Consider the following 22,409-nt stretch of genomic DNA (forward strand, 5'->3'; position numbering starts at 1 on the left):
TTATTGGTAATGGAATTTCATAGAAATCTTATAAAACATAATTCCGTTCGTTTTTCCGCCTTTTTTCCGGCTATCCAAAATATTCCGTCGTGCTTCGTGCTCCGCTAAAACATTTTGCAAAATAAAATTTGAATATTGCAATTTTTATTTTAAAGTGTGTTCGTAGGTTGTTAGGAATATGGAGAATCATTTTACCTCAGACAGAATCGGGATGCTTATTTTAGAGGAATTAAAATTAATTAGAAACGAACTCAAGGATGAAGTAAGGTCGATGCGAAATGAAATTATTAGTTACGGAGATAAGTTGTTAGGTATTAAAGAAAATCGAGTTCAAGATATAAACATGGAACCACAATATAGCGGCAATTGCTTTGTTGATATCAACCCAGAAACAACCCCATCTTTTAACACAGATACTCTTGAAAATAACATCAATTTGGAAAAATCTAATTTAACAATATCAGAGGAAAATAGCAACAATTTTATTGCAGATAACATTCAGATTAAACAGGAAAATACAACTGAGATGGTCTCATTGTTTAAGGAATACGAGAACATATTGCAACCAGCTGAACAAGTAGAAACCGAATCCCAAAGCCTGGAAAAATACGTAAGCCCAGTTGAGACTTCAAATGAAGTTGCTGCAATGCCGATGATGATGGGTCCAATTGTTATAAAACAAGAAGTAGTAGAAGAACTAGATAAAGATATCACGGACAAATTTTTTACCTATTCTGTGCCTAAAGCGATTACTAACGAACCTTATAACAAAGAACCCGATTGCAACCAAAAACCCAATAATCAACAGTTAGTTTTAAGAATGGAATTGCCTGTTCAAATAAAGGAAAAAGATAAGAAATATAAATGTTCTAAATGCAGCAAGGAGTTTAAGTTTCTTTCCTCATTAGCAGCACACAAACGATCTCATTCCAGGAACTTTAGATGTGACGAATGCCAACGAGGTTTTTTCACTAATAAACAGTTACAAGAACATGAAGAAACACATTATTATAAGGCATGTAGAATTTGTGGTAAACGGTTTTCCTGCATAGAAGGATTAGAAGTGCATATAAGGGATCACCAGAAAGCGGGACATTCACGAAAATGTCATGTCTGTGGGAAGGCATTTGCCAGTCCCTCTCTTTTAACTGTGCATTTAAGAATTCATACGGGCGAAAAACCTTATTTTTGTGATATTTGCAATCATTCTTTTGCACAATTAGGCAATTTAAAAAGTCACATTAAAAGGCATAAAAATGAAAAAAAATTGTACAACTGTCCATTTTGTAATAGAAAATTTTTGAATTTCCATCTTTTGAAACGACACTTGAATAAATGCGCCGAAAAACAAAACGATCTTCTTGCCATAACCAATTAATGCAAAAAATCATCTGTATGTGTCTAACATTTTAAAGCTAACTGCCATCGTAGCAATCATAATAAGATGTGTGTATATATTTTAAATCACTGCCAGTATTCTAGTTGTTGTTAAACTTTTATGTTCGTTCGTCGTTTTATTACAATTTAAGTAAATAACTGTTCTTGTTTTAAAGGTTCGAAAATTTGTAATTTAAATATATAGGTTATGTCCAATAATTTTGATGAAAAGAGTGGTGTTATAAACTGCAAAACACCCTGGGGACTTTGGTATCAAACAACGGAAGAATTAATTATTGAAATTAACGCCCCTCCAAACACAAAAGGAAAAGACGTGAGCATTCAAATCACGCCAACCAAAGTGAGCTGCAAAATCCATGGTGATATAATAATCAACGGTACTTTATTACATAGTATTATACCCGACGAATCAACCTGGACTTTAGAAGATAAAAAACTGGTTCGAATTCTGCTCACAAAGTCCTTAAAAGTGGAGAGTAAGTGTTGGGAGTCGTTATTTGTCGAAGGTGGTTACAAAGCTGATCTTTGGACATTCGAGCAAATGCAGAAGAAGTTTGCACTTGAAAAATATCAGGTACAACATCCTGGTTTCGATTTTAGCTCAGCAGAAATAACTGGAAATTATAACGATGGAGGTGCTATTCAATAATTAACCTTTATTTATTAAAACAAAATGGATAACTTAAAAGACAATACTAACTTAGGTAAACACATACTGGGGCTACTTCCTACTGGTATAGAACACCTTCAATTAAATATACAAAACTTATTAAAGTCCAAACAACATGATAACCCAGCAGTAATATTTCAATTAAAATCGTGTCTTGATTTTATTCTTAACAACAAATATGATAAAGTTAAGACACTGGCTGAGCAAATTATAGATTTTAGTTGGGAAATGTTAAACACTGGACATTGGAAAGATGTGGATGAAGATTGGAGGAAAATTTACTCATTTTCAAGTTTGTTTAAAATTATTGCAATATCAATGGAAGAAGAAATTAGTGAAATTATATTAAAGGAAATATTTAGACTTTGTGATATGGCTTTGGTGATGGGTGTTCCTGTTTTAGATGATATTTTTAACAGAATTATAGAGCTATGTAACCCAACAAAAAATGGACAAGTTAAACGTTCTGGAGAATTTGAAACTGGTCACCTTACAAGTAAAAAAGTTTGTGTAAATAATAATTGTAAAAACGATTTTCCACAAATAAGGAAACACCATATTATACCAGTTTTAGATTGCCCATCACTACAAAGGTTTCAACTTGAGTTTTGGAATCTTAAAAGGCCCGTAATACTTGATAAATGTATTGAACATTGGCCTGCTTTGTCACTATGGAACTTCCAATATCTAGCTCAGATTGCTGGTCATAGAACAGTACCAGTAGAAATTGGTTCAAAATACACAGACGATAAATGGGGCCAAAAATTAATGACAATAAATAAGTTTATTGAGACTTATGTTAACAACAACAAAAATGGTAAAGGATATATTGCCCAACACCGTCTTTTAGACCAAGTTCCACAGTTAAGAAATGATATTTCGATCCCAGATTATTGCTGTTTATCCGATGATCAAAATTTCAATCCTGATGAAGATATTGATGTTAATGCTTGGTTTGGACCCAAAGGTACAATATCCCCCTGTCATCAGGACCCTAAACATAACCTTTTAGCACAAGTTGTGGGTAGAAAATTTATCCGACTATACCCCCCAGACCAGAGTCCAAGTTTATATCCACATGAAGGAACACTTTCAAATACGAGTCAGGTGGATATAGAAAACCCAGACCTCGATCGTTTTCCATTGTTTTGTAACATGGATAAACAATATGCTCAAGAACATATTCTTCTACCTGGTCAAATCTTGTATATTCCTCCTAAACACTGGCACTACATTCGCTCGTTGGACGAGAGCTTTTCTGTCAGTTTTTGGTGGGAGTAGTATTTATTTTAACTTTTTTTTTTTTTAATAAGTTTGTAAGTTTTAGTTTTTAATAAAGAAAAAAAACATTTTGCTTACTGACTTAAAAAACACTAAAAAATTAAAAACCTCATATTTTTATTTAAAAATTAAGAACAATTATTAAACTGTTTTTTTAAAGTAAAATTAGTTATTTTTCTAATGGTGCTCTTTCCCTATTAAGTGTGCAATCACATTCAGGAGTTCCAGTCATGTTATTTGCACAGGAAATACAACAAGTCGTGTTGCTTTTCCTTCTACATTCACGGCAAATTAACACAAGTTGACGGCATTTTTGTGTTGTACACAACTCGTATGAATCACATAATTTATCACAATATAAGCAGGTCGAAGTAGTTTGGGAATTTTCACCCATGATGCTGTAACGATTGTCAAATACAAATAGTTTTCCCTCATAGAAACCATCTGGATACTTCTCTAGGTATCTGCAAAACAGTTTAACAGCTAGTAACGATAACCAATATGTAAGAAAAAAATTATAAACACACAGTATAATTTCTTTTTATATAGCCCTAAAAAGTCCCTCTAAGTAGGTTGTGTGCAGTGTGTACTAATACTCTAATCATTTAAGTTTGGCATAGGAATCCATTATACCTATTGTAAAAATTGTACACAATAAATGATGTCAAGTTAACTCAACTATTATATAACCTCCAGGTAATATAACTTACTTAAAATAAATCTTAAAAAATAAACCCACTTGTGGATACCACCTTTTAGTTGAAAAACTTCTGCACATTCCGTATTTTTTTGTAGATAAGCAGTTGCCCTCTCACATCTAATACCTCCAGTACAATAAGTTAAAACTTGACGACCTTTAAATAAATCCAAGTTTTTTTCTACGTACTCAGGAAAATAACTAAACTTGCGGAGGTTTGGTTTAACTGCTCCATTGAAATATCCAATTTTGCTTTCATAAAAGTTGCGAACATCAAGTAAAACAGGACCATTCTGTTATAAAATAGAGATTTAGTGTTTGTAAGACTAAATATTTGTTGTCACTTATTTTAACAGAGCTTTTCAAGTTTGTTCAATTTTAGAATATTTTTGTCAAATTTTTTATGTTTGTAATTTCTTAAACTAATTAAACACTAATCATATGCAGTAAAAAACTTTAAAATAAAATAAACCTTTTCGGAAGAAGAAGTTTCTAGGAGTTCATGAAATTCTTCCGGAGTTAAATGTCTTCCACCTTCATCAGCTTTTAAAAATTTCGAAGAAATACCTAAAGTACATAATTCTTCGCAAACAGAAACTGCTAGACTTTCAAATGCAAAACCATTGCCCTCACTTGATTTAAAATCTTCAACTTTAAGGTCTAGATATTTTTGTTTAAGAAGTTGTTGTTTATATTCTGATGTAGCACAAACACAACCTTCTACTGTTCCATTAATTCCTTCTTTGGCAATTCTTATTTTTCCTTTAAGAGAAAGGTTGTCACATAGTTCAATCTAAAAAAATATATTTAATTTAGTTTTTAAGTAACAGTGACAATAGCTTAGTAAGTTTAAATATACCAATCTTTAAAACGTTAAAGTAGTTATGCGTCTAAATTTATTTATAGTTTAATTACCATCCATTTTTTGAAAAGATCCAATGACAGAATAATTTGTATGTAGCGATAAAATAGCAAGACTTCAAATTTTTTAGCTCCACAATTACATTTAAAATTCATTGTGTTATTCAAAAATATATTGTCATTAAAATCTTGTTCTTCTATTGCTTGTTGATTTAAAGATTTTTGTGCCATTTCTAACTTTTGCGAGCTATGTTTAATATCATTGGAATGCTTTAAAGAAACATGTTTGTGCAATTGTTTTAGTTCTTCGTAAAAATTATCACAACATTTCCATTTCTTGTTTTCGGAATTATTACATTCCAAACTTGAGATAAATTGTGAAAATGCAGCTTTGTAAGATAACCTTTCTAATTCTTTTTCATTTAGGTTATCGATATTAACTCGTTTTAACATATTTAATGTTTATTTCCTTAAATTTATAAACAAAGTTTTACGTTAATATCATGGCAATGTGGTTTTAAAATCGCTGTAGCGGTTTATCAGTTATGCATGACAGAATTGACAACCGAATCAGCTGTTTTTAATATTTTTAACAAATTAATTAAAATTTACAACTTTTTAATATTACGTTAATTAATTTTTTTTGAATACCAAATGTTTGTAACTTTTAGTTTTTGAAAGATTTTTCTCTGTTAAAAAATTTTAAAATTGTGCTGGCGCCACCTACAATAGCATTAGTTATTGTCTTGGCTACGGACGAAGTTTATTTTGATAATTTCCAACCGGGGAAATACGAAACTTTGAACAAGTATTAGTTTGTTTACATAACCAACTCAATGAAATCTGCGAAAATGAAACCACTTTCACCGATTATGGAGCGACATACGCCGCAGCATCCTCTGCCCGATGAATTAAAGGTAATTAGGTATTTTTTACGGGTTAAAAATATTTTAAATTGTTTTAAATACATTTGTCTGGCAATTTGCCGTACTTGGTACCTAAAAACTTACATTATTATAAAATATTTTTTGTAATTCTAAAATCTGGCTATTTTTACTTATTTATAAATTTTTTATGTAGCAAATGCCAAAAGATGCGACAGTTTGTCAGTTTTGCGGAGTTAGTTACTTAATTCATCACGAAATCAAAAAATTAGAGGATAAAGTTAAAAGTCTCGAAGAGCAACTTGAATATTTGGAAGGCTCGGCAGAGAGGGAGGATAAACTAAAAGATGAGTTGGAAAAACATAAAAATGCGATGGTTGCGATGAATTGTGTCATATCTGAAAAAGATTTAACGTAAATTTAAAAAAAATGTTTTTTATTTAAATTTAACTTAAAGTTACCTATTTAACCTTGTCAAAATATTGCCATTTTAAGTTTGGTAACATTATCTTTCTTTTTGTAAAATTTTTGTGTTTAATTAATTGTTTTTTATTTCCAAATTAAATTAAATCAAATTATGTTTAGAATTGAGAATATTACAAAAGAGGTCGATATCTTGAAACAAAATTCTAGTAACTTGAGATCTCAACTGAATTTAGAAGTAGAAAGAAAAAACAAAACTACAGAAAAATTTTGGTAAACATACTTTTAAAGTTATATGACTATTTTAAATTCATGAACAAACTATTAAAGGAATTTAGATTTTATGTTAATACTGTTTTTACATATTTGAATTTAAAAAATTGTGAATCAATAGTGTATTTATTCATAACTACGCAATAGTGTGCTCTACCACCAGGTTTTAATTGTCATAAAATGGTTACAACTCTCAACTAATATTTTCCCGCCATAATTTTACTACGAATGACATTATTTATTTTGTAAGTTTATAAATTGGACCTAAATATATATATTGTTAACATATATATATGGATTACCTTTGGAGTTTAGTTTTGTTTATATAACTAGAAAAAAAATACAGCAAGAATAAACCACAATTTAATTTTTTTTAGTGCATTTAAACTACAAACAACAACAGTTTTAAAACAATTTCAACATGAGATGAAAATGATTAAATCAGTTTTAAATCATCTAAGATCTGATGTCGAACCTCTACAAAACCAATCTGTTCAATTTACTGAAGAAATGAGTCTTGTTTTACAGGATTTTGCTGCAAAATGCAAGAATGGTAATGATTGTTATATTTTATTTACATTTTTAATGTTTGTGATAATATAGTTTGCTACTTTAAGAGTAAGTTAGGTTCTTCAATTTTAATATATTTTTTATGTTAATAGTTTTTAAATTAAAATGTAGGTTAAAATGTTTTTTTTTAATCTGTTTATTGATTAAAAATATATTTTGTTTAGAATTTAATTTTATCTCTAATAAGAAGAACATTTATGAGACTGAGACACTTTCACTTCACAAGGAAATAAAAAGTTTAAAATCTGAAGCCATTGAGAACAAAAGCAGAATTGATAATTTATTGAATGATGATGCAAAAAGAAAGGAAACTAACAATCAAGAGATTGAAATACTAAGGCTGAAAATTCAAGAATTAGAAAATAGTAACAAAGGTAGTATGAAATATCAATTTTTTATTTTGTATTTATTGAGATATTATCGATTATAATTGCTCGATAATTGAACTGCTAATTGATTATCGGCTCAGCAGAAGGCTGTTTATTTACCTTACTTAGGACACTACATTATGGAAGTTGCTGGCAGCGTGGTGTAGTGGTAAGAACACTAGCTACACCACCATGACACTTGCTACAACACATGCTTGAGTAAGGCGATATAAACGGAATAAACTCCTGCTGAGCCAACACTTAATTAGCAGCATAAATACCGGGCAATTATAGACTATACAATATCCCAAACTGCCACAGGCAACTCGAGACTGGATCGGAGTAACTGATGTTACTCTATGTTTAAGTTGCACATTCGACTTTCCCACATCGAGGATAAAGATATATACAAAAAAAATATATATGTAGTACAGTTAAGTGTTCTGATTACACCACGCTACCTGTATTTATGTTTATGAATAGGCTTAACAATATTCTTAAAGTTTTTATATTAAACAAATAACAAATACTTATTTAAGATCATATGCAGTCAATCAAAACATCTGAGGCAAAATTCAAAACTTTACAATCAGATCAAGTATTACTAGAAGATAAATTAAGGTAAACAAGAAATATTAATTTTTACTTTAAAAAATTAAGACTTACAAATTAAATTTTGGTAACAGATAAATTAATTTATTTTGTATTGTTCAAGAATACAAATAAAACCAATTGAAGTTTCAAAAAGTTTATTAAAAATCGTTTAAAGTGCTATTATTAAAAACTGAAGTACACTTTAATATTTAAATTTTATTTTGCTAATTAAAGTTTTGATTTACAAAATTTTACAAAAACACGAAATCTTATTTTTTTAGGAAAAAGCAATCAGAGTCTCAAGGTGCAATAGTTAAACTTCAAAAAACGGAAGAAAATGCAAATCTCACAATTCAAAGGTACTGGGTTTAAGCTTTTTGTTTAAGTTAATACCATCAATAAAATTAATCATTTTTTTTATAGTTTACTTTACTTGTACTTTTGCTTTTCTATATATTATATTAAATGAATGTAATCTATCTTTTTTTGTAAATTTAACTGACCGGCAGCGTGGTGTAGTGGTGAGAACACTTGCTACACCACATGACATTGTGAGTTCAATACCCACTGCTCTCACGCTGTAGCACCCTTGAGTAAGGCGCTATAAACGGTATGAACTCCTGCTGAGCCAGCACTTAATCATCAGGCAATTATAATCTATAATATCCCAAACTGCCACAAGCAACTCGAAACTCGGAGTAATTGATGTTACTCTATGTTCATGTTGCTCAATCAACTTTCCCACATCGAGGATAAAGATATATATATACAAAAAAAACATTAAGTAAATTTTTGTTTAAGGTTAACCCAGGAATGCCGGCAATTAGAAAGAGAATTATCATCTGCCAACCAACAACTTGAGAGAGAAGTCCAGACTCAAAAGGAGAGAGAGAAGAAAGAAAGGGAAATAAAAGAGAGAGTTAACTTGGGGGTTGGGAAGTTGGATGAAATGGAAAAAGTTTTAAAGGAGTCAAAGGAAACTTGCAAAGCTTTAATTAATGAAAGGTAAAGGATTTTATTGAAATAAGAACTTAATAAGGGTTATCTTACATAAAAACTGGAATTGTATATTGTATTCGAAATGTGGAAAGGTTAACTTCAAAGCTTAAACATATAGTAACATTCGTTACCAAGCTAAGGTCTTGAGTTGCTTTGAAATATACCTTACTTAGGGACGTTACTGATTATAGGGTAACATGTAACATAAATTTAGGTTTTTTTAAATGTTTTTATAACAATTTGGATATATTGCTTACCAGAGAACTTATGATCACATCTCATCAAAACCAAATCCACCAACTGCGAGAAAACTTTAAGAAAAAACTTAAGGCTTCTGAAACAAACCCGATCCATTCACAAACTCAACTTAAAGATGCCCAACAGCACCATCTAGCTGCTATAACGGAGCTGGAGAAGAAATTAAAGGAGGATTTTCAAATTGAATTAAGTGTTGAGAAAGATAAACAATCCGAAGCTATTTTGAGTTCAAGAAATAAAAATCAAGCTAAGATAAAAGAGGTAATTGTGTTTTTTTTCAACTTTGCGGCTTAAGTTGCCCTTTGGTTTTTTTTCAACTTTGCGGCTTAAGTTGCCCTTTGGTGTTTTTTTTCAACTTTGCGGCTTAAGTTGCCCTTTGGTGTTTTTTCAACTTTGCGGCTTAAGTTGCCCTTTGTGTTTTTTTTCAACTTTGCGGCTTAAGTTGCCCTTTGGTGTTTTTTTTCAACTTTGCGGCTTAAGTTGCCCTTTGGTTTTTTTTTCAACTTTGCGGCTTAAGTTGCCCTTTGGTTTTTTTTTCAACTTTACGGCTTAAGTTGCCCTTTGGTTTTTTTTTCAACTTTGCGACTTAAGTTGCCCTTTGGTTTTTTTTTCAACTTTGCGGCTTAAGTTGCCCTTTGGTTTTTTTTTCAACTTTGCGGCTTAAGTTGCCCTTTGGTTTTTTTTTCAACTTCACGGCTTAAGTTGCCCTTTGGTTTTTTTTTTCAACTTTGCGACTTAAGTTGCCCTTTGGTTTTTTTTTCAACTTTGCGGCTTAAGTTGCCCTTTGTTTTTTTTTTCAACTTTGCGGCTTAAGTTGCCCTTTGGTTTTTTTTTTAACTTCACAGCTTAAGTTGCCCTTTGGTTTTTTTTTCAACTTTGCGGCTTAAGTTGCCCTTTGGTTTTTTTTTCAACTTTGCGACTTAAGTTGCCCTTTGGTTTTTTTTTCAACTTTGCGGCTTAAGTTGCCCTTTGGTTTTTTTTTCAACTTTGCGACTTAAGTTGCCCTTTGGTTTTTTTTTCAACTTCACGGCTTAAGTTGCCCTTTGGTTTTTTTTTCAACTTTGCGGCTTAAGTTGCCCTTTGGTTTTTTTTTCAACTTTGCGGCTTAAGTTGACCTTTGGTTTTTTTTTCAACTTTGCGGCTTAAGTTGCCCTTTGGTTTTTTTTTTAACTTCACAGCTTAAGTTGACCTTTGGTTTTTTTTTCAACTTTGCGGCTTAAGTTGCCCTTTGGTTTTTTTTTCAACTTTGCGACTTAAGTTGCCCTTTGGTTTTTTTTTCAACTTCACGGCTTAAGTTGCCCTTTGGTTTTTTTTTCAACTTTGCGGCTTAAGTTGCCCTTTGGTTTTTTTTTCAACTTTACGGCTTAAGTTGCCCTTTGGTTTTTTTTTCAACTTTGCGGCTTAAGTTGCCCTTTGGTTTTTTTTTCAACTTCACGGCTTAAGTTGCCCTTTGGTTTTTTTTTCAACTTCACGGCTTAAGTTGCCCTTTGGTTTTTTTTTCAACTTCACGGCTTAAGTTGCCCTTTGGTTTTTTTTTTCAACTTTGCGACTTAAGTTGCCCTTTGGTTTATTTTTCAACTTTGCGACTTAGGTTGCCCTTTGGTTTTTTTTTTCAACTTTGCGACTTAAGTTGCCCTTTGGTTTTTTTTTTCAACTTTGCGACTTAAGTTGCCCTTTGGTTTTTTTTTTCAACTTCGCGGCTTAAGTTGCCCTTTGGTTTTTTTTTTCAACTTCACAGCTTAAGTTGCCCTTTGTTTTTTTTTTTCAACTTCGTGGCTTAAGTTGCCCTTTGTTTTTTTTTTTCAACTTTGCGACTTAAGTTGCCCTTTGGTTTTTTTTTTAACTTCACAGCTTAAGTTGACCTTTGGTTTTTTTTTCAACTTTGCGGCTTAAGTTGCCCTTTGGTTTTTTTTTCAACTTTGCGACTTAAGTTGCCCTTTGGTTTTTTTTTCAACTTTACGGCTTAAGTTGCCCTTTGGTTTTTTTTTCAACTTCACGGCTTAAGTTGCCCTTTGGTTTTTTTTTTCAACTTTGCGACTTAAGTTGCCCTTTGGTTTTTTTTTCAACTTTGCGGCTTAAGTTGCCCTTTGGTTTTTTTTTCAACTTTGCGGCTTAAGTTGCCCTTTGGTTTTTTTTTCAACTTCACGGCTTAAGTTGCCCTTTGGTTTTTTTTTCAACTTTGCGGCTTAAGTTGCCCTTTGGTTTTTTTTTCAACTTTACGGCTTAAGTTGCCCTTTGGTTTTTTTTTCAACTTTGCGGCTTAAGTTGCCCTTTGGTTTTTTTTTCAACTTCACGGCTTAAGTTGCCCTTTGGTTTTTTTTTCAACTTCACGGCTTAAGTTGCCCTTTGGTTTTTTTTTCAACTTTACGGCTTAAGTTGCCCTTTGGTTTTTTTTTCAACTTTGCGGCTTAAGTTGCCCTTTGGTTTTTTTTTCAACTTCACGGCTTAAGTTGCCCTTTGGTTTTTTTTTCAACTTCACGGCTTAAGTTGCCCTTTGGTTTTTTTTTCAACTTCACGGCTTAAGTTGCCTTTTGGTTTTTTTTTTCAACTTTGCGACTTAAGTTGCCCTTTGGTTTATTTTTCAACTTTGCGACTTAGGTTGCCCTTTGGTTTTTTTTTTCAACTTTGCGACTTAAGTTGCCCTTTGGTTTTTTTTTTCAACTTTGCGACTTAAGTTGCCCTTTGGTTTTTTTTTTCAACTTCGCGGCTTAAGTTGCCCTTTGGTTTTTTTTTTCAACTTCACAGCTTAAGTTGCCCTTTGTTTTTTTTTTTCAACTTCGTGGCTTAAGTTGCCCTTTGTTTTTTTTTTTCAACTTTGCGACTTAAGTTGCCCTTTGGTTTTTTTTTTAACTTCACAGCTTAAGTTGACCTTTGGTTTTTTTTTCAACTTTGCGGCTTAAGTTGCCCTTTGGTTTTTTTTTCAACTTTGCGACTTAAGTTGCCCTTTGGTTTTTTTTTCAACTTTACGGCTTAAGTTGCCCTTTGGTTTTTTTTTCAACTTCACGGCTTAAGTTGCCCTTTGGTTTTTTTTTTCAACTTTGCGACTTAAGTTGCCCTTTGGTTTTTTTTTCAACTTTGCGGCTTAAGTTGCCCTTTGGTTTTTTTTTCAACTTTGCGGCTTAAGTTGCCCTTTGGTTTTTTTTTCAACTTCACGGCTTAAGTTGCCCTTTGGTTTTTTTTTTCAACTTTGCGACTTAAGTTGCCCTTTGGTTTTTTTTTCAACTTTGCGGCTTAAGTTGCCCTTTGGTTTTTTTTTCAACTTCACGGCTTAAGTTGCCCTTTGGTTTTTTTTTCAACTTTGCGACTTAAGTTGCCCTTTGGTTTTTTTTTCAACTTCACGGCTTAAGTTGCCCTTTGGTTTTTTTTTCAACTTTGCGACTTAAGTTGCCCTTTGGTTTTTTTTTCAACTTCACGGCTTAAGTTGCCCTTTGGTTTTTTTTCAACTTTGCGGCTTAAGTTGCCCTTTGGTTTTTTTTTCAACTTTACGGCTTAAGTTGCCCTTTGGTTTTTTTTTCAACTTTGCGGCTTAAGTTGCCCTTTGGTTTTTTTTTTCAACTTTGCGGCTTAAGTTGCCCTTTGGTTTTTTTTTTCAACTTTGCGGCTTAAGTTGCCCTTTGGTTTTTTTTTCAACTTTGCGGCTTAAGTTGCCCTTTGGTTTTTTTTTCAACTTTGCGGCTTAAGTTGCCCTTTGGTTTTTTTTTTCAACTTTGCGACTTAAGTTGCCCTTTGGTTTTTTTTTCAACTTTGCGGCTTAAGTTGCCCTTTGGTTTTTTTTTCAACTTTGCGGCTTAAGTTGCCCTTTGGTTTTTTTTTCAACTTTGCGGCTTAAGTTGCCCTTTGGTTTTTTTTTCAACTTTGCGGCTTAAGTTGCCCTTTGGTTTTTTTTTCAACTTTACGGCTTAAGTTGCCCTTTGGTTTTTTTTTTCAACGTTGCGACTTAAGTTGCCCTTTGGTTTTTTTTTCAACTTTGCGGCTTAAGTTGCCCTTTGGTTTTTTTTTCAACTTTGCGGCTTAAGTTGCCCTTTGGTTTTTTTTTCAACTTCACGGCTTAAGTTGCCCTTTGGTTTTTTTTTTCAACTTTGCGACTTAAGTTGCCCTTTGGTTTTTTTTTCAACTTTGCGGCTTAAGTTGCCCTTTGGTTTTTTTTTCAACTTTGCGGCTTAAGTTGCCCTTTGGTTTTTTTTTTAACTTCACAGCTTAAGTTGCCCTTTGGTTTTTTTTTCAACTTTGCGGCTTAAGTTGCCCTTTGGTTTTTTTTTCAACTTTGCGACTTAAGTTGCCCTTTGGTTTTTTTTTCAACTTTGCGGCTTAAGTTGCCCTTTGGTTTTTTTTTCAACTTTGCGACTTAAGTTGCCCTTTGGTTTTTTTTTCAACTTCACGGCTTAAGTTGCCCTTTGGTTTTTTTTTCAACTTTGCGGCTTAAGTTGCCCTTTGGTTTTTTTTTCAACTTTGCGGCTTAAGTTGACCTTTGGTTTTTTTTTCAACTTTGCGGCTTAAGTTGCCCTTTGGTTTTTTTTTTAACTTCACAGCTTAAGTTGACCTTTGGTTTTTTTTTCAACTTTGCGGCTTAAGTTGCCCTTTGGTTTTTTTTTCAACTTTGCGACTTAAGTTGCCCTTTGGTTTTTTTTTCAACTTCACGGCTTAAGTTGCCCTTTGGTTTTTTTTTCAACTTTGCGGCTTAAGTTGCCCTTTGGTTTTTTTTTCAACTTTACGGCTTAAGTTGCCCTTTGGTTTTTTTTTCAACTTTGCGGCTTAAGTTGCCCTTTGGTTTTTTTTTCAACTTCACGGCTTAAGTTGCCCTTTGGTTTTTTTTTCAACTTCACGGCTTAAGTTGCCCTTTGGTTTTTTTTTCAACTTCACGGCTTAAGTTGCCCTTTGGTTTTTTTTTTCAACTTTGCGACTTAAGTTGCCCTTTGGTTTATTTTTCAACTTTGCGACTTAGGTTGCCCTTTGGTTTTTTTTTTCAACTTTGCGACTTAAGTTGCCCTTTGGTTTTTTTTTTCAACTTTGCGACTTAAGTTGCCCTTTGGTTTTTTTTTTCAACTTCGCGGCTTAAGTTGCCCTTTGGTTTTTTTTTTCAACTTCACAGCTTAAGTTGCCCTTTGTTTTTTTTTTCAACTTCGTGGCTTAAGTTGCCCTTTGTTTTTTTTTTTCAACTTTGCGACTTAAGTTGCCCTTTGGTTTTTTTTTTAACTTCACAGCTTAAGTTGACCTTTGGTTTTTTTTTCAACTTTGCGGCTTAAGTTGCCCTTTGGTTTTTTTTTCAACTTTGCGACTTAAGTTGCCCTTTGGTTTTTTTTTCAACTTCACGGCTTAAGTTGCCCTTTGGTTTTTTTTTCAACTTTGCGGCTTAAGTTGCCCTTTGGTTTTTTTTTCAACTTTACGGCTTAAGTTGCCCTTTGGTTTTTTTTTCAACTTTGCGGCTTAAGTTGCCCTTTGGTTTTTTTTTCAACTTTGCGACTTAAGTTGCCCTTTGGTTTTTTTTTCAACTTCACGGCTTAAGTTGCCCTTTGGTTTTTTTTTCAACTTTGCGGCTTAAGTTACCCTTTGGTTTTTTTTTCAACTTTACGGCTTAAGTTGCCCTTTGGTTTTTTTTTTCAACTTTGCGACTTAAGTTGCCCTTTGGTTTTTTTTTCAACTTTACGGCTTAAGTTGCCCTTTGGTTTTTTTTTTCAACTTTGCGACTTAAGTTGCCCTTTGGTTTTTTTTTTCAACTTTGCGACTTAAGTTGCCCTTTGGTTTTTTTTTTCAACTTTGCGGCTTAAGTTGCCCTTTGGTTTTTTTTTTCAACTTCACAGCTTAAGTTGCCCTTTGTTTTTTTTTTTCAACTTCGTGGCTTAAGTTGCCCTTTGTTTTTTTTTTTCAACTTCGTGGCTTAAGTTGCCCTTTGGTTTTTTTTCAACTTTGCGGCTTAAGTTGCCCTTTTGCGACTTAAGTTGCCCTTTGGTTTTTTTTTTCAACTTTGCGGCTTAAGTTGCCTTTGGCAGTTTTTGGATATTACTGCCTGATTATTAACTTCCTTATTTTTTGTGGCCCAGCAAAGGTTGGTACTATTTATAGCTTTTTATTTTAACAAGCTACTCCATTTCAGCATGATTATAAATTATAATATGGTTGTTAAAAAAATTGTCTAACTATTAACTTGATGGTTTAGTGTGTAAGGTTGTAATATTTACCTTATTGTATTAGATGAAGGAAAATTTGCAAAATAAATTGGAAACTTATAAACATGAAGTTGATAATTTAAATCAAAAAGTTGAAATAATGAGGAAGAATATGAACGATGTAAAGATAGAATTCAATGAAGGTTTAAACATAAATATTTTAACAATACTTTTAAGTTATCTTTTTTTAGTTGCTAGCTTTTAGTTTTATTTATCTGTGTGTTTAGAGTTTAATAAAAAAAAAATTTAATAAAAGTTAAATGGCCACTAGTATTGGGATTTTGAAATCTAAAATAAGATAGGTTCTGTAAGGGTTTTTAAATAGAACTAAATATTGAATAGAATTTGTTATTTTTTCAATAGAAAAGTCAAGTTTAAAGAAAATAATTTCCGATCTTGAGGACAGAATTGCTCAACTTAATCTCAACCAAGATGACGACAACTCAGTTCAGAAAATTCAACTTGAAAACTTAAAACAAAAGTTGGAGAAAGTTGAAAACAAAAATGAGGATTTGGAAAAGGAGTTATTAACAACTAAAGAAGAGGTTTTCTTTTAACTTTATAAAAAATTTTGTTTATTATGTTATATAAATTAAAGAAGGGGTTTGCATTTTCTTTTTCAATAAAATCTAATATTTAAGATTACTTAAAAATATTTAAGAACTACTATATTAATAACAACTAATGAAGGAGTTTTTATTCTTATTTTTTATTACTCATATTTTTCAATGCAAATAATCACAACTAATAAACCCTCTTACTTAATTTTGGATTAAGGTTTTGATTGTATTTTTGTGTACTAAAAGAATTAGAAATATATTAATTTCTAGATCACATTATTACAAGAAACAGTGAGAAGAGAATGTGAAGAAAGATTTGAATTAACTGAAGCATTAGGTACCGCAACACAACAACTACAAACTTATAAGGTAAAAAGTACTCTGGTCTGTTATAGTATAGCGGTCATTCCATCAAAGCCATAAGGTTTTGTGTTTTGAACCCATTTGCCCTCAAACCAGGGTTTGCGGATAGCTTAAAAATGTACAAAAGCAGACATGTCCTTACCCAATAAAAATATAAACATCCCACACCCTTTAGGTGATATTGAAAATTAATTATTATGTTCAGTTGCCCTTTTAGTGATAATTTAAAATTGTTAAGACTTGTTCTATAGTTATTTAACATTCTGATTTTTTTGATTGATGTTTAACATTTTTGAACAACTTACCTGGTTTTTAAAATTATCTGCAAATAGGCCAACAATATTTAATTTGTTTTTTTATTGATCAATTAACTATTACATCACTATATTTGTTTATTAAGTCATCAAATGTAACAAGTAACTCGACCCATAGCCAAGTCCCAATCTCAGCTTTAAACCGAGTTATTTCTACTGGACACAGCGACAAAGAATCGATCAAATTATCAAACCAAACACTTCGAAATCTTGGCCTGGATCACCCTTCACCACGAGGTTTACCTTCATTAAGATCGTTGCCTGATTTGTTACCTCGACGTGACGTAACAGGTTGGTAATTTTTTCTAATATTTTTAAGCGCCGCGTCTGTTTTTTTATCCACATAAAGTAACATCAGTTACCTTGACCCAGTCTCAAGTTGCCTTTGACAGTTTGGGATATTATAGATTATAATTGTCTGATAATTTAGCTGCTAATTAAGTGTTGGTTTAGCAGGAGTTTATACTGTTTATAGCGCCTTAATCAAGGGCGCTACAGCATGAGAGCAGTGGGGATCGAATCCATAATCCTATGTGGTGAAGCCAAGTGCTCTGACCACTACACCACGCTGCTGGTTATTTAAAATTGATTGGTTAAAATTGTGTTTAAACTATATTTAACTAAGTTACGATTCCTTTAAAAAAATAGTATGATTAAATTAGACACATAGTTAACCTAACTATCTAAATTAAAAAACATGGCATTTATTTAACTTAATGTCCGATAGTGAGGATTTTAATTTATTTATTTTTTATGCCAATTTTAACACAACAGTGGTGAAAAAAACTTTAAAAAATCCTAATTTTATTAGCATTGAAAACAACTCCACCCCAAGAACTATCAGCTCACATCCGCGATTTATCATTTGGCGCAAACGAGAATCTAATTAAACGAAGTCATAGCACTGGTTCACCCGGTAATTTAACTTCTAATTTTCAAAATGGAACACAACATACAAAATCAGCTGAATCTGTTGATAACGTACGGAAACGTATTGCCGCAGCGATCAAACGAAAATGATTCATAGTGTGGATGATTTCATATAATTTTGTTTATATTAAATTTATATTTATAAAAAGCTTTGTGTTTATGCGAAAAACGCTTACCTAAAAAGGTTGTTAACTATTCGAACTTAGCAATGACTTATTAGGGCACAAAGTACAGCTTTAGAGGTTAACAAGTTGCTAGTAGTTCCCCTTGATTGATCAAAAAATGCCAAAGTTCAGTTAACTGGCACTGCTTGGTTGGCCATGTATAAAATTATGGCCCAATTAAAAAAATTACGCAGTGGTTTAACTCAATACCACAAGTGCCTTTTCACCTATAGTAGCATTTAATATATTTATATGGCACGCCTTAGGGCATTGCGAATAGTTATTATACTAGCCTAGACAGACAAACGTGGTTAGGAAGTTTGTTTTGGTAATGTTAGATCACGTTTGGAGAAAATCCGTGACAAGTTTTTATTTGTAAAATCAACGAACGAAAATGAAGTTTTTTACGAAAAAGCAAAAAATGGCATTTCTTAAATGCGTTAAGGCACGGTTTTGCGTATTGCTTTATTTTAATTGATTTTTTTAAATTTAGTTAATTTTGTAGGTCTTAAGTTTAGGACGACTTAGTTAAATTAATCAAAATTTCAAAAAAATGAGCGAAAATTTTAAAGGGCACCAAATAACAACAAAATATATGAGCTACAGACCAGTATACAACTTAGAACTGGCAAACAAGATTATAGAATATAAAAGAAAGCATTCGTCATTATCTGATGACGTGTCACAAAAATATGACGTCATGATTGACGTAGGTTGTGGAAACGGACAATCAACTAGCATTTTCTCAGAGTATTTCAACAACATCTTAGCTATCGATGTCAGTGAAACTCAAATTGAGAAAGCTATTAAGCAAAATAAACATCAACATATTCAATACAAGGTTGCAGTTGCTGAAGAGATTCCAGCAGAAGACCAAAGCGTCGATTTGATTGTTTCTGGAGAATCAGCTCACTGGTTTGATATTCCACAATTTTTGGGTGAAGTTAAAAGAGTTCTTAAACCCGATGGATGTCTTGCTATATTTGGATACTGGACGCCTATAATAAAACCAATAGGGATTGAAATGAGCGATCATTTGGGCGAGCAAATATCTAAAATGGTTGAAGATGTCAGCATTCAGGCACTTGTAAATAGAAATACACTTTATTTGAAGAATATTTTTCAAGGTCGATATGAAAATGTGTATGATCAAATGAATTTTGCACACAAGGAGAGACATGATGATATTTCTATCGGTGATATATGGTCAAGAAAGCATCTGAAGGGATTTTTAGAATCTGTAAGCTCGTTTGATGCTACAACTATATCTGCTTTCGATAACAATTTAACTAATCTTTGTGGTTTTGAAGGCGAATTTGACATGGAAGCTTCGTTTAATCTATTTTTACTTCTTGCTACAGATTATGGCAAAAATAAATTTTAAAACTAACTAGATTTATTTGATAAATAAAATATGGTTCGAAATCATTTGATTATTTTTAAAATTTTAAGTGATAAATAAAGTTATGCATAAAATGAACTTAATAAAAAATATTAACTATCTTATTAAATCAAACATTAGTATTTAATTATTAGACTAAAAATTTATTCAACTATTGAACTAAGAAAATTTCATAACAAAATTATTTTAAAAGTTTTAAAATATCGATCTTTAATTTTTCAATCAACAAACAAGTAATTAAATATACTTAACAAACAAAAAGTAATTTTTTAACTCAGTTTTAAGTTGTTGATATCACAATATACATTAGACAAAGTTTTGAATGCTTAAAATTGATTATTGATTTTTAATAAATAAACAAGCATTTAAATATAATAAACAAACAAAAATTATCTTTTAAATATGTACTTTAATTACTAATATTATAAAATACATTATACTAAATTTTGAATGCTTAATATCGAACTTTAATTTTTCATAAACAAACAAGAATTTACTTATAATAAACAAACAAAAATTAATTTTTTATTTCCTTTTTGAGTTAATAATATTATGATATATAACTAACCAAAATTTGAAAACCCAATAACGATCTTTAAATTTTAATAAATAAACAAGCAATTAGTAATTAGTAATAATTACATTATAAAAAAAGGAGGATTAGAACACAATATTTTTATAAGCAACATACTAAAATTTCAGAACTTAATATACACAAGATCAAAAGTTATTTTGAATCAAAATTCAGATGAGTACGAAAAATAAAAACTAGATTTATTTAATAAATAAAATATGGTTCGAAATTATTTGATTATTTTTAAAAACTATTAATAAATAAAGTTACGCATAAACATTACTTAATTATAAATATTAACTAAATTAATAAATCAAATATTACGTATTTAGTTATAAACTAAAATCATATTAAATGATTGTACTAAAAAAATTTCAAAACAAAATTATTTTAAATGTTTAAAAAAAAAAAATTCCTTTTTAAGTAATTAATATTCTAATATAAAACGGTTACGTTTATAATATAAAACTATTTATTATGTTTTATAATTTAAAACATAATAATAAAAATATTCACAATAACAACACGTTTTGAAATCTAAGATTTCGAAGCATAATAATTATTACAACAAAAATAATCCCGACTAGTAAGGTCGTGGTAAAAAAAAATTGAAATGTTACCGAAGAAAAGCGTAATTCGTTTCAGGCAATCAGCGCCGAAATTAGCGAAGCGCAGAATTTAAGAGAAACGCTTTTAGGTTTTGTGTTAAAACATGTGGTATATAGTTTAATAGTAAGTTTATAAAGCTAATATTTAATTAAATATTTAAAATTAATAAAGTTTTCTATTTTAAATTGTTTCGTAAGATAACGACGTTGTTAGTTTTTTATAATTTGATTAGTTAAGAAACTATTTCTTTATACGCCTTTAGCATAATGCGTTGCGGATGAATACAACTGACGTCACAACTGACGTCACAACTTGACTTCTTGGATCGGCTTGTCCGCCATTAAGTTTAAGTTAGTCTGTGTTCAGGATATTTGTTTTAATGTTTTAGCTAAGTTGAGAGTTTAAGCCATGTCGAAAGCGTCTTTAGGACGAAGCCATCTTTTTCTTTAACAAATTGAGTTAAGTGAATTATTTTATAATTTTTAGTAGTTATTTTTTTAGTGTATATGGTGTTGTTTAATTGGTTATGCAGTGCGTTAGGGGTAGGATCGTGCGCGTATCGATACATTCGTTGTTTTAATGTTTGGCGAATTGCGTTTAACAGTCCGCGTATTTATTAAACAACGCTATTTGAAAGCGTATCAATAAATAATACCTAACTAGACCATTTAACTGCCCCCAGTTTATATTTGCAGTTGTAGATGACGATCTTGCAGAAAGGGAGTGGTCTGATGATGATCTGACGAGAAATAGGTACTAATTAGGCGATTCTTCGGTGATTTAAAGAGAAATTGAAGAGTTGGATGTGGGCTTCAGGTTGTTGTAAATTTAGGCTTTGATAAGCTGTGAGGAAAAGACAAAAAATGTGATTTCTTAATCATCCCGGTAAAATACTTGTTTTTCGAAAAATATATGTATTAAATAGTTAATAAATTTATTTATCATTGTACAACTTTTACATGTTTCCCTCGTAACCAAAGGCCTACACCCTAGCTTTGAAGGCTATGGCCCAACTTGTAAAGTTTTAAGATATTATTGATAACAGATATTATACTAAAAATGACCTAAGACTAAGATCGGCCTAGTTGGATTTGGCCGGTCGTCAGTCTTGCTTTAAATTGAATTCGTGCGCGTGTTGCAACACATTGCTCCGTTCGTCGCTTTTGTTGTTCGTCGCTCCCGTTGATCGCCGCTTTGTTGTTCGACGTTTTCGTTGTTCGCCGCAATCGTCGCTATCGTTGTTCGCCGCAATCGTCGCTTTCGTTGTTCGCCGCAATCGTCGCTTTCGTTGTTCGCCGCAATCGTCGCTTCCGTTCTTCGCCGCTTTCGTCGATCGCTTTAGCAGTTTGCGTCAATTTCGTTGTTCGTCGCTTCCGTCGCTTTAATTGTAACATTGTCAGTTTGCGTGCGTCGATTTGAGTCGCTTTGGCTGTAAATTTGTCGGTTTAGTTGTTTCTTTTCTAAGGTTTTAGATGACAACTTTGTGGAGCCGAGGGATCTGATGATGATGATGATAAAATGAGGTAAAGAGAAAATAGGTAACCTATAGTACCTTGACCAACCAGGTAAAATGTTAACTAATTAATTAATATTTTTTCTATTTTGACATATATAACTGCTTTCCAGCATTCTTATGAAGGTTTCAGACGACGATTTTGTGAAGCTGAAGGATTTAAATAACTGCTTTTTAGCTTTCTTTATAAGGTTTTAGATTTCAGATGACGATCTCGTGAACCTGGAAGATCTGATGAGGAATAGAAGAACATCTGGAGGATTTGATGATTGTTTCATGAAGAATAAAGGAACATCTGGAGGATGTAATGAGGAATCGAGAAAGATAAGTAACATGTAGTCTTCTGAACAACAAGGTAATATGTTAACCAATTTTAATTTTTAATTAGACATAAATAACTGCTTTTTAGCTTTCTTTTTAAGGTTTAAGGTTTCAGATGATGATCTCGTGAACCTGGATGATGTGATGAGGAATAGAAGAACATCTAGAGGATCTGATGATGAATTCATGAAAAATAAAGGAACATCTGAAGGATGTAAT

At 31.6% G+C, this 22,409-nt stretch overlaps 6 protein-coding genes across 6 annotated transcripts; 5 read left to right on the plus strand and 1 right to left on the minus strand.

Moving 5' to 3' along the window:
• Positions 1-178: 178 nt before the first annotated feature.
• Positions 179-1,378, plus strand: LOC145752543 (uncharacterized). The gene has a single exon (XM_082568843.1). It carries the CDS (start codon positions 179-181, stop codon positions 1,376-1,378), a length of 1,200 nt encoding a protein of 399 aa, XP_082424969.1.
• Positions 1,379-1,564: 186 nt separating this feature from the next.
• On the plus strand, positions 1,565-2,047 carry LOC145752371 (nudC domain-containing protein 2-like). Its single transcript, XM_082568646.1, has one exon. It carries the CDS (start codon positions 1,586-1,588, stop codon positions 2,045-2,047), a length of 462 nt encoding a protein of 153 aa, XP_082424772.1. The 5' UTR covers positions 1,565-1,585.
• A 24-nt stretch (positions 2,048-2,071) lies between these two features.
• Positions 2,072-3,349, plus strand: LOC145752370 (lysine-specific demethylase 8-like). The gene has a single exon (XM_082568645.1). The coding sequence runs from the start codon at positions 2,072-2,074 to the stop codon at positions 3,347-3,349; it is 1,278 nt and encodes a 425-aa protein (XP_082424771.1).
• Positions 3,350-3,518: 169 nt separating this feature from the next.
• LOC145752544 (thiosulfate sulfurtransferase/rhodanese-like domain-containing protein 2) lies at positions 3,519-5,405 on the minus strand. Its single transcript, XM_082568844.1, has 4 exons — positions 4,962-5,405; positions 4,519-4,839; positions 4,089-4,339; positions 3,519-3,813 (listed from the first exon to the last, which is right to left on the minus strand). The coding sequence occupies exons 1-4, from the start codon at positions 5,358-5,360 to the stop codon at positions 3,519-3,521; spliced, it is 1,266 nt and encodes a 421-aa protein (XP_082424970.1). The 5' UTR covers positions 5,361-5,405.
• Positions 5,406-5,701: 296 nt separating this feature from the next.
• LOC145752823 (uncharacterized) lies at positions 5,702-17,698 on the plus strand. The gene is made up of 14 exons (XM_082569171.1): positions 5,702-5,824; positions 5,988-6,205; positions 6,377-6,487; positions 6,865-7,040; positions 7,222-7,431; positions 7,965-8,046; positions 8,301-8,378; positions 8,821-9,024; positions 9,279-9,537; positions 15,466-15,583; positions 15,804-15,985; positions 16,271-16,369; positions 16,764-16,968; positions 17,489-17,698. The coding sequence occupies exons 1-14, from the start codon at positions 5,744-5,746 to the stop codon at positions 17,695-17,697; spliced, it is 2,232 nt and encodes a 743-aa protein (XP_082425297.1). The 5' UTR covers positions 5,702-5,743; the 3' UTR covers position 17,698.
• Positions 17,699-18,270: 572 nt separating this feature from the next.
• Positions 18,271-19,274, plus strand: LOC145753087 (uncharacterized). The gene has a single exon (XM_082569477.1). The coding sequence runs from the start codon at positions 18,325-18,327 to the stop codon at positions 19,153-19,155; it is 831 nt and encodes a 276-aa protein (XP_082425603.1). The 5' UTR covers positions 18,271-18,324; the 3' UTR covers positions 19,156-19,274.
• The last annotated feature ends 3,135 nt before the right edge of the window (positions 19,275-22,409 follow it).

The sequence above is a fragment of the Corella eumyota genome, chromosome 5 (assembly GCF_963082875.1).
Source record: "Corella eumyota chromosome 5, kaCorEumy4.1, whole genome shotgun sequence".
Lineage (NCBI taxonomy): Eukaryota > Metazoa > Chordata > Ascidiacea > Phlebobranchia > Corellidae > Corella > Corella eumyota.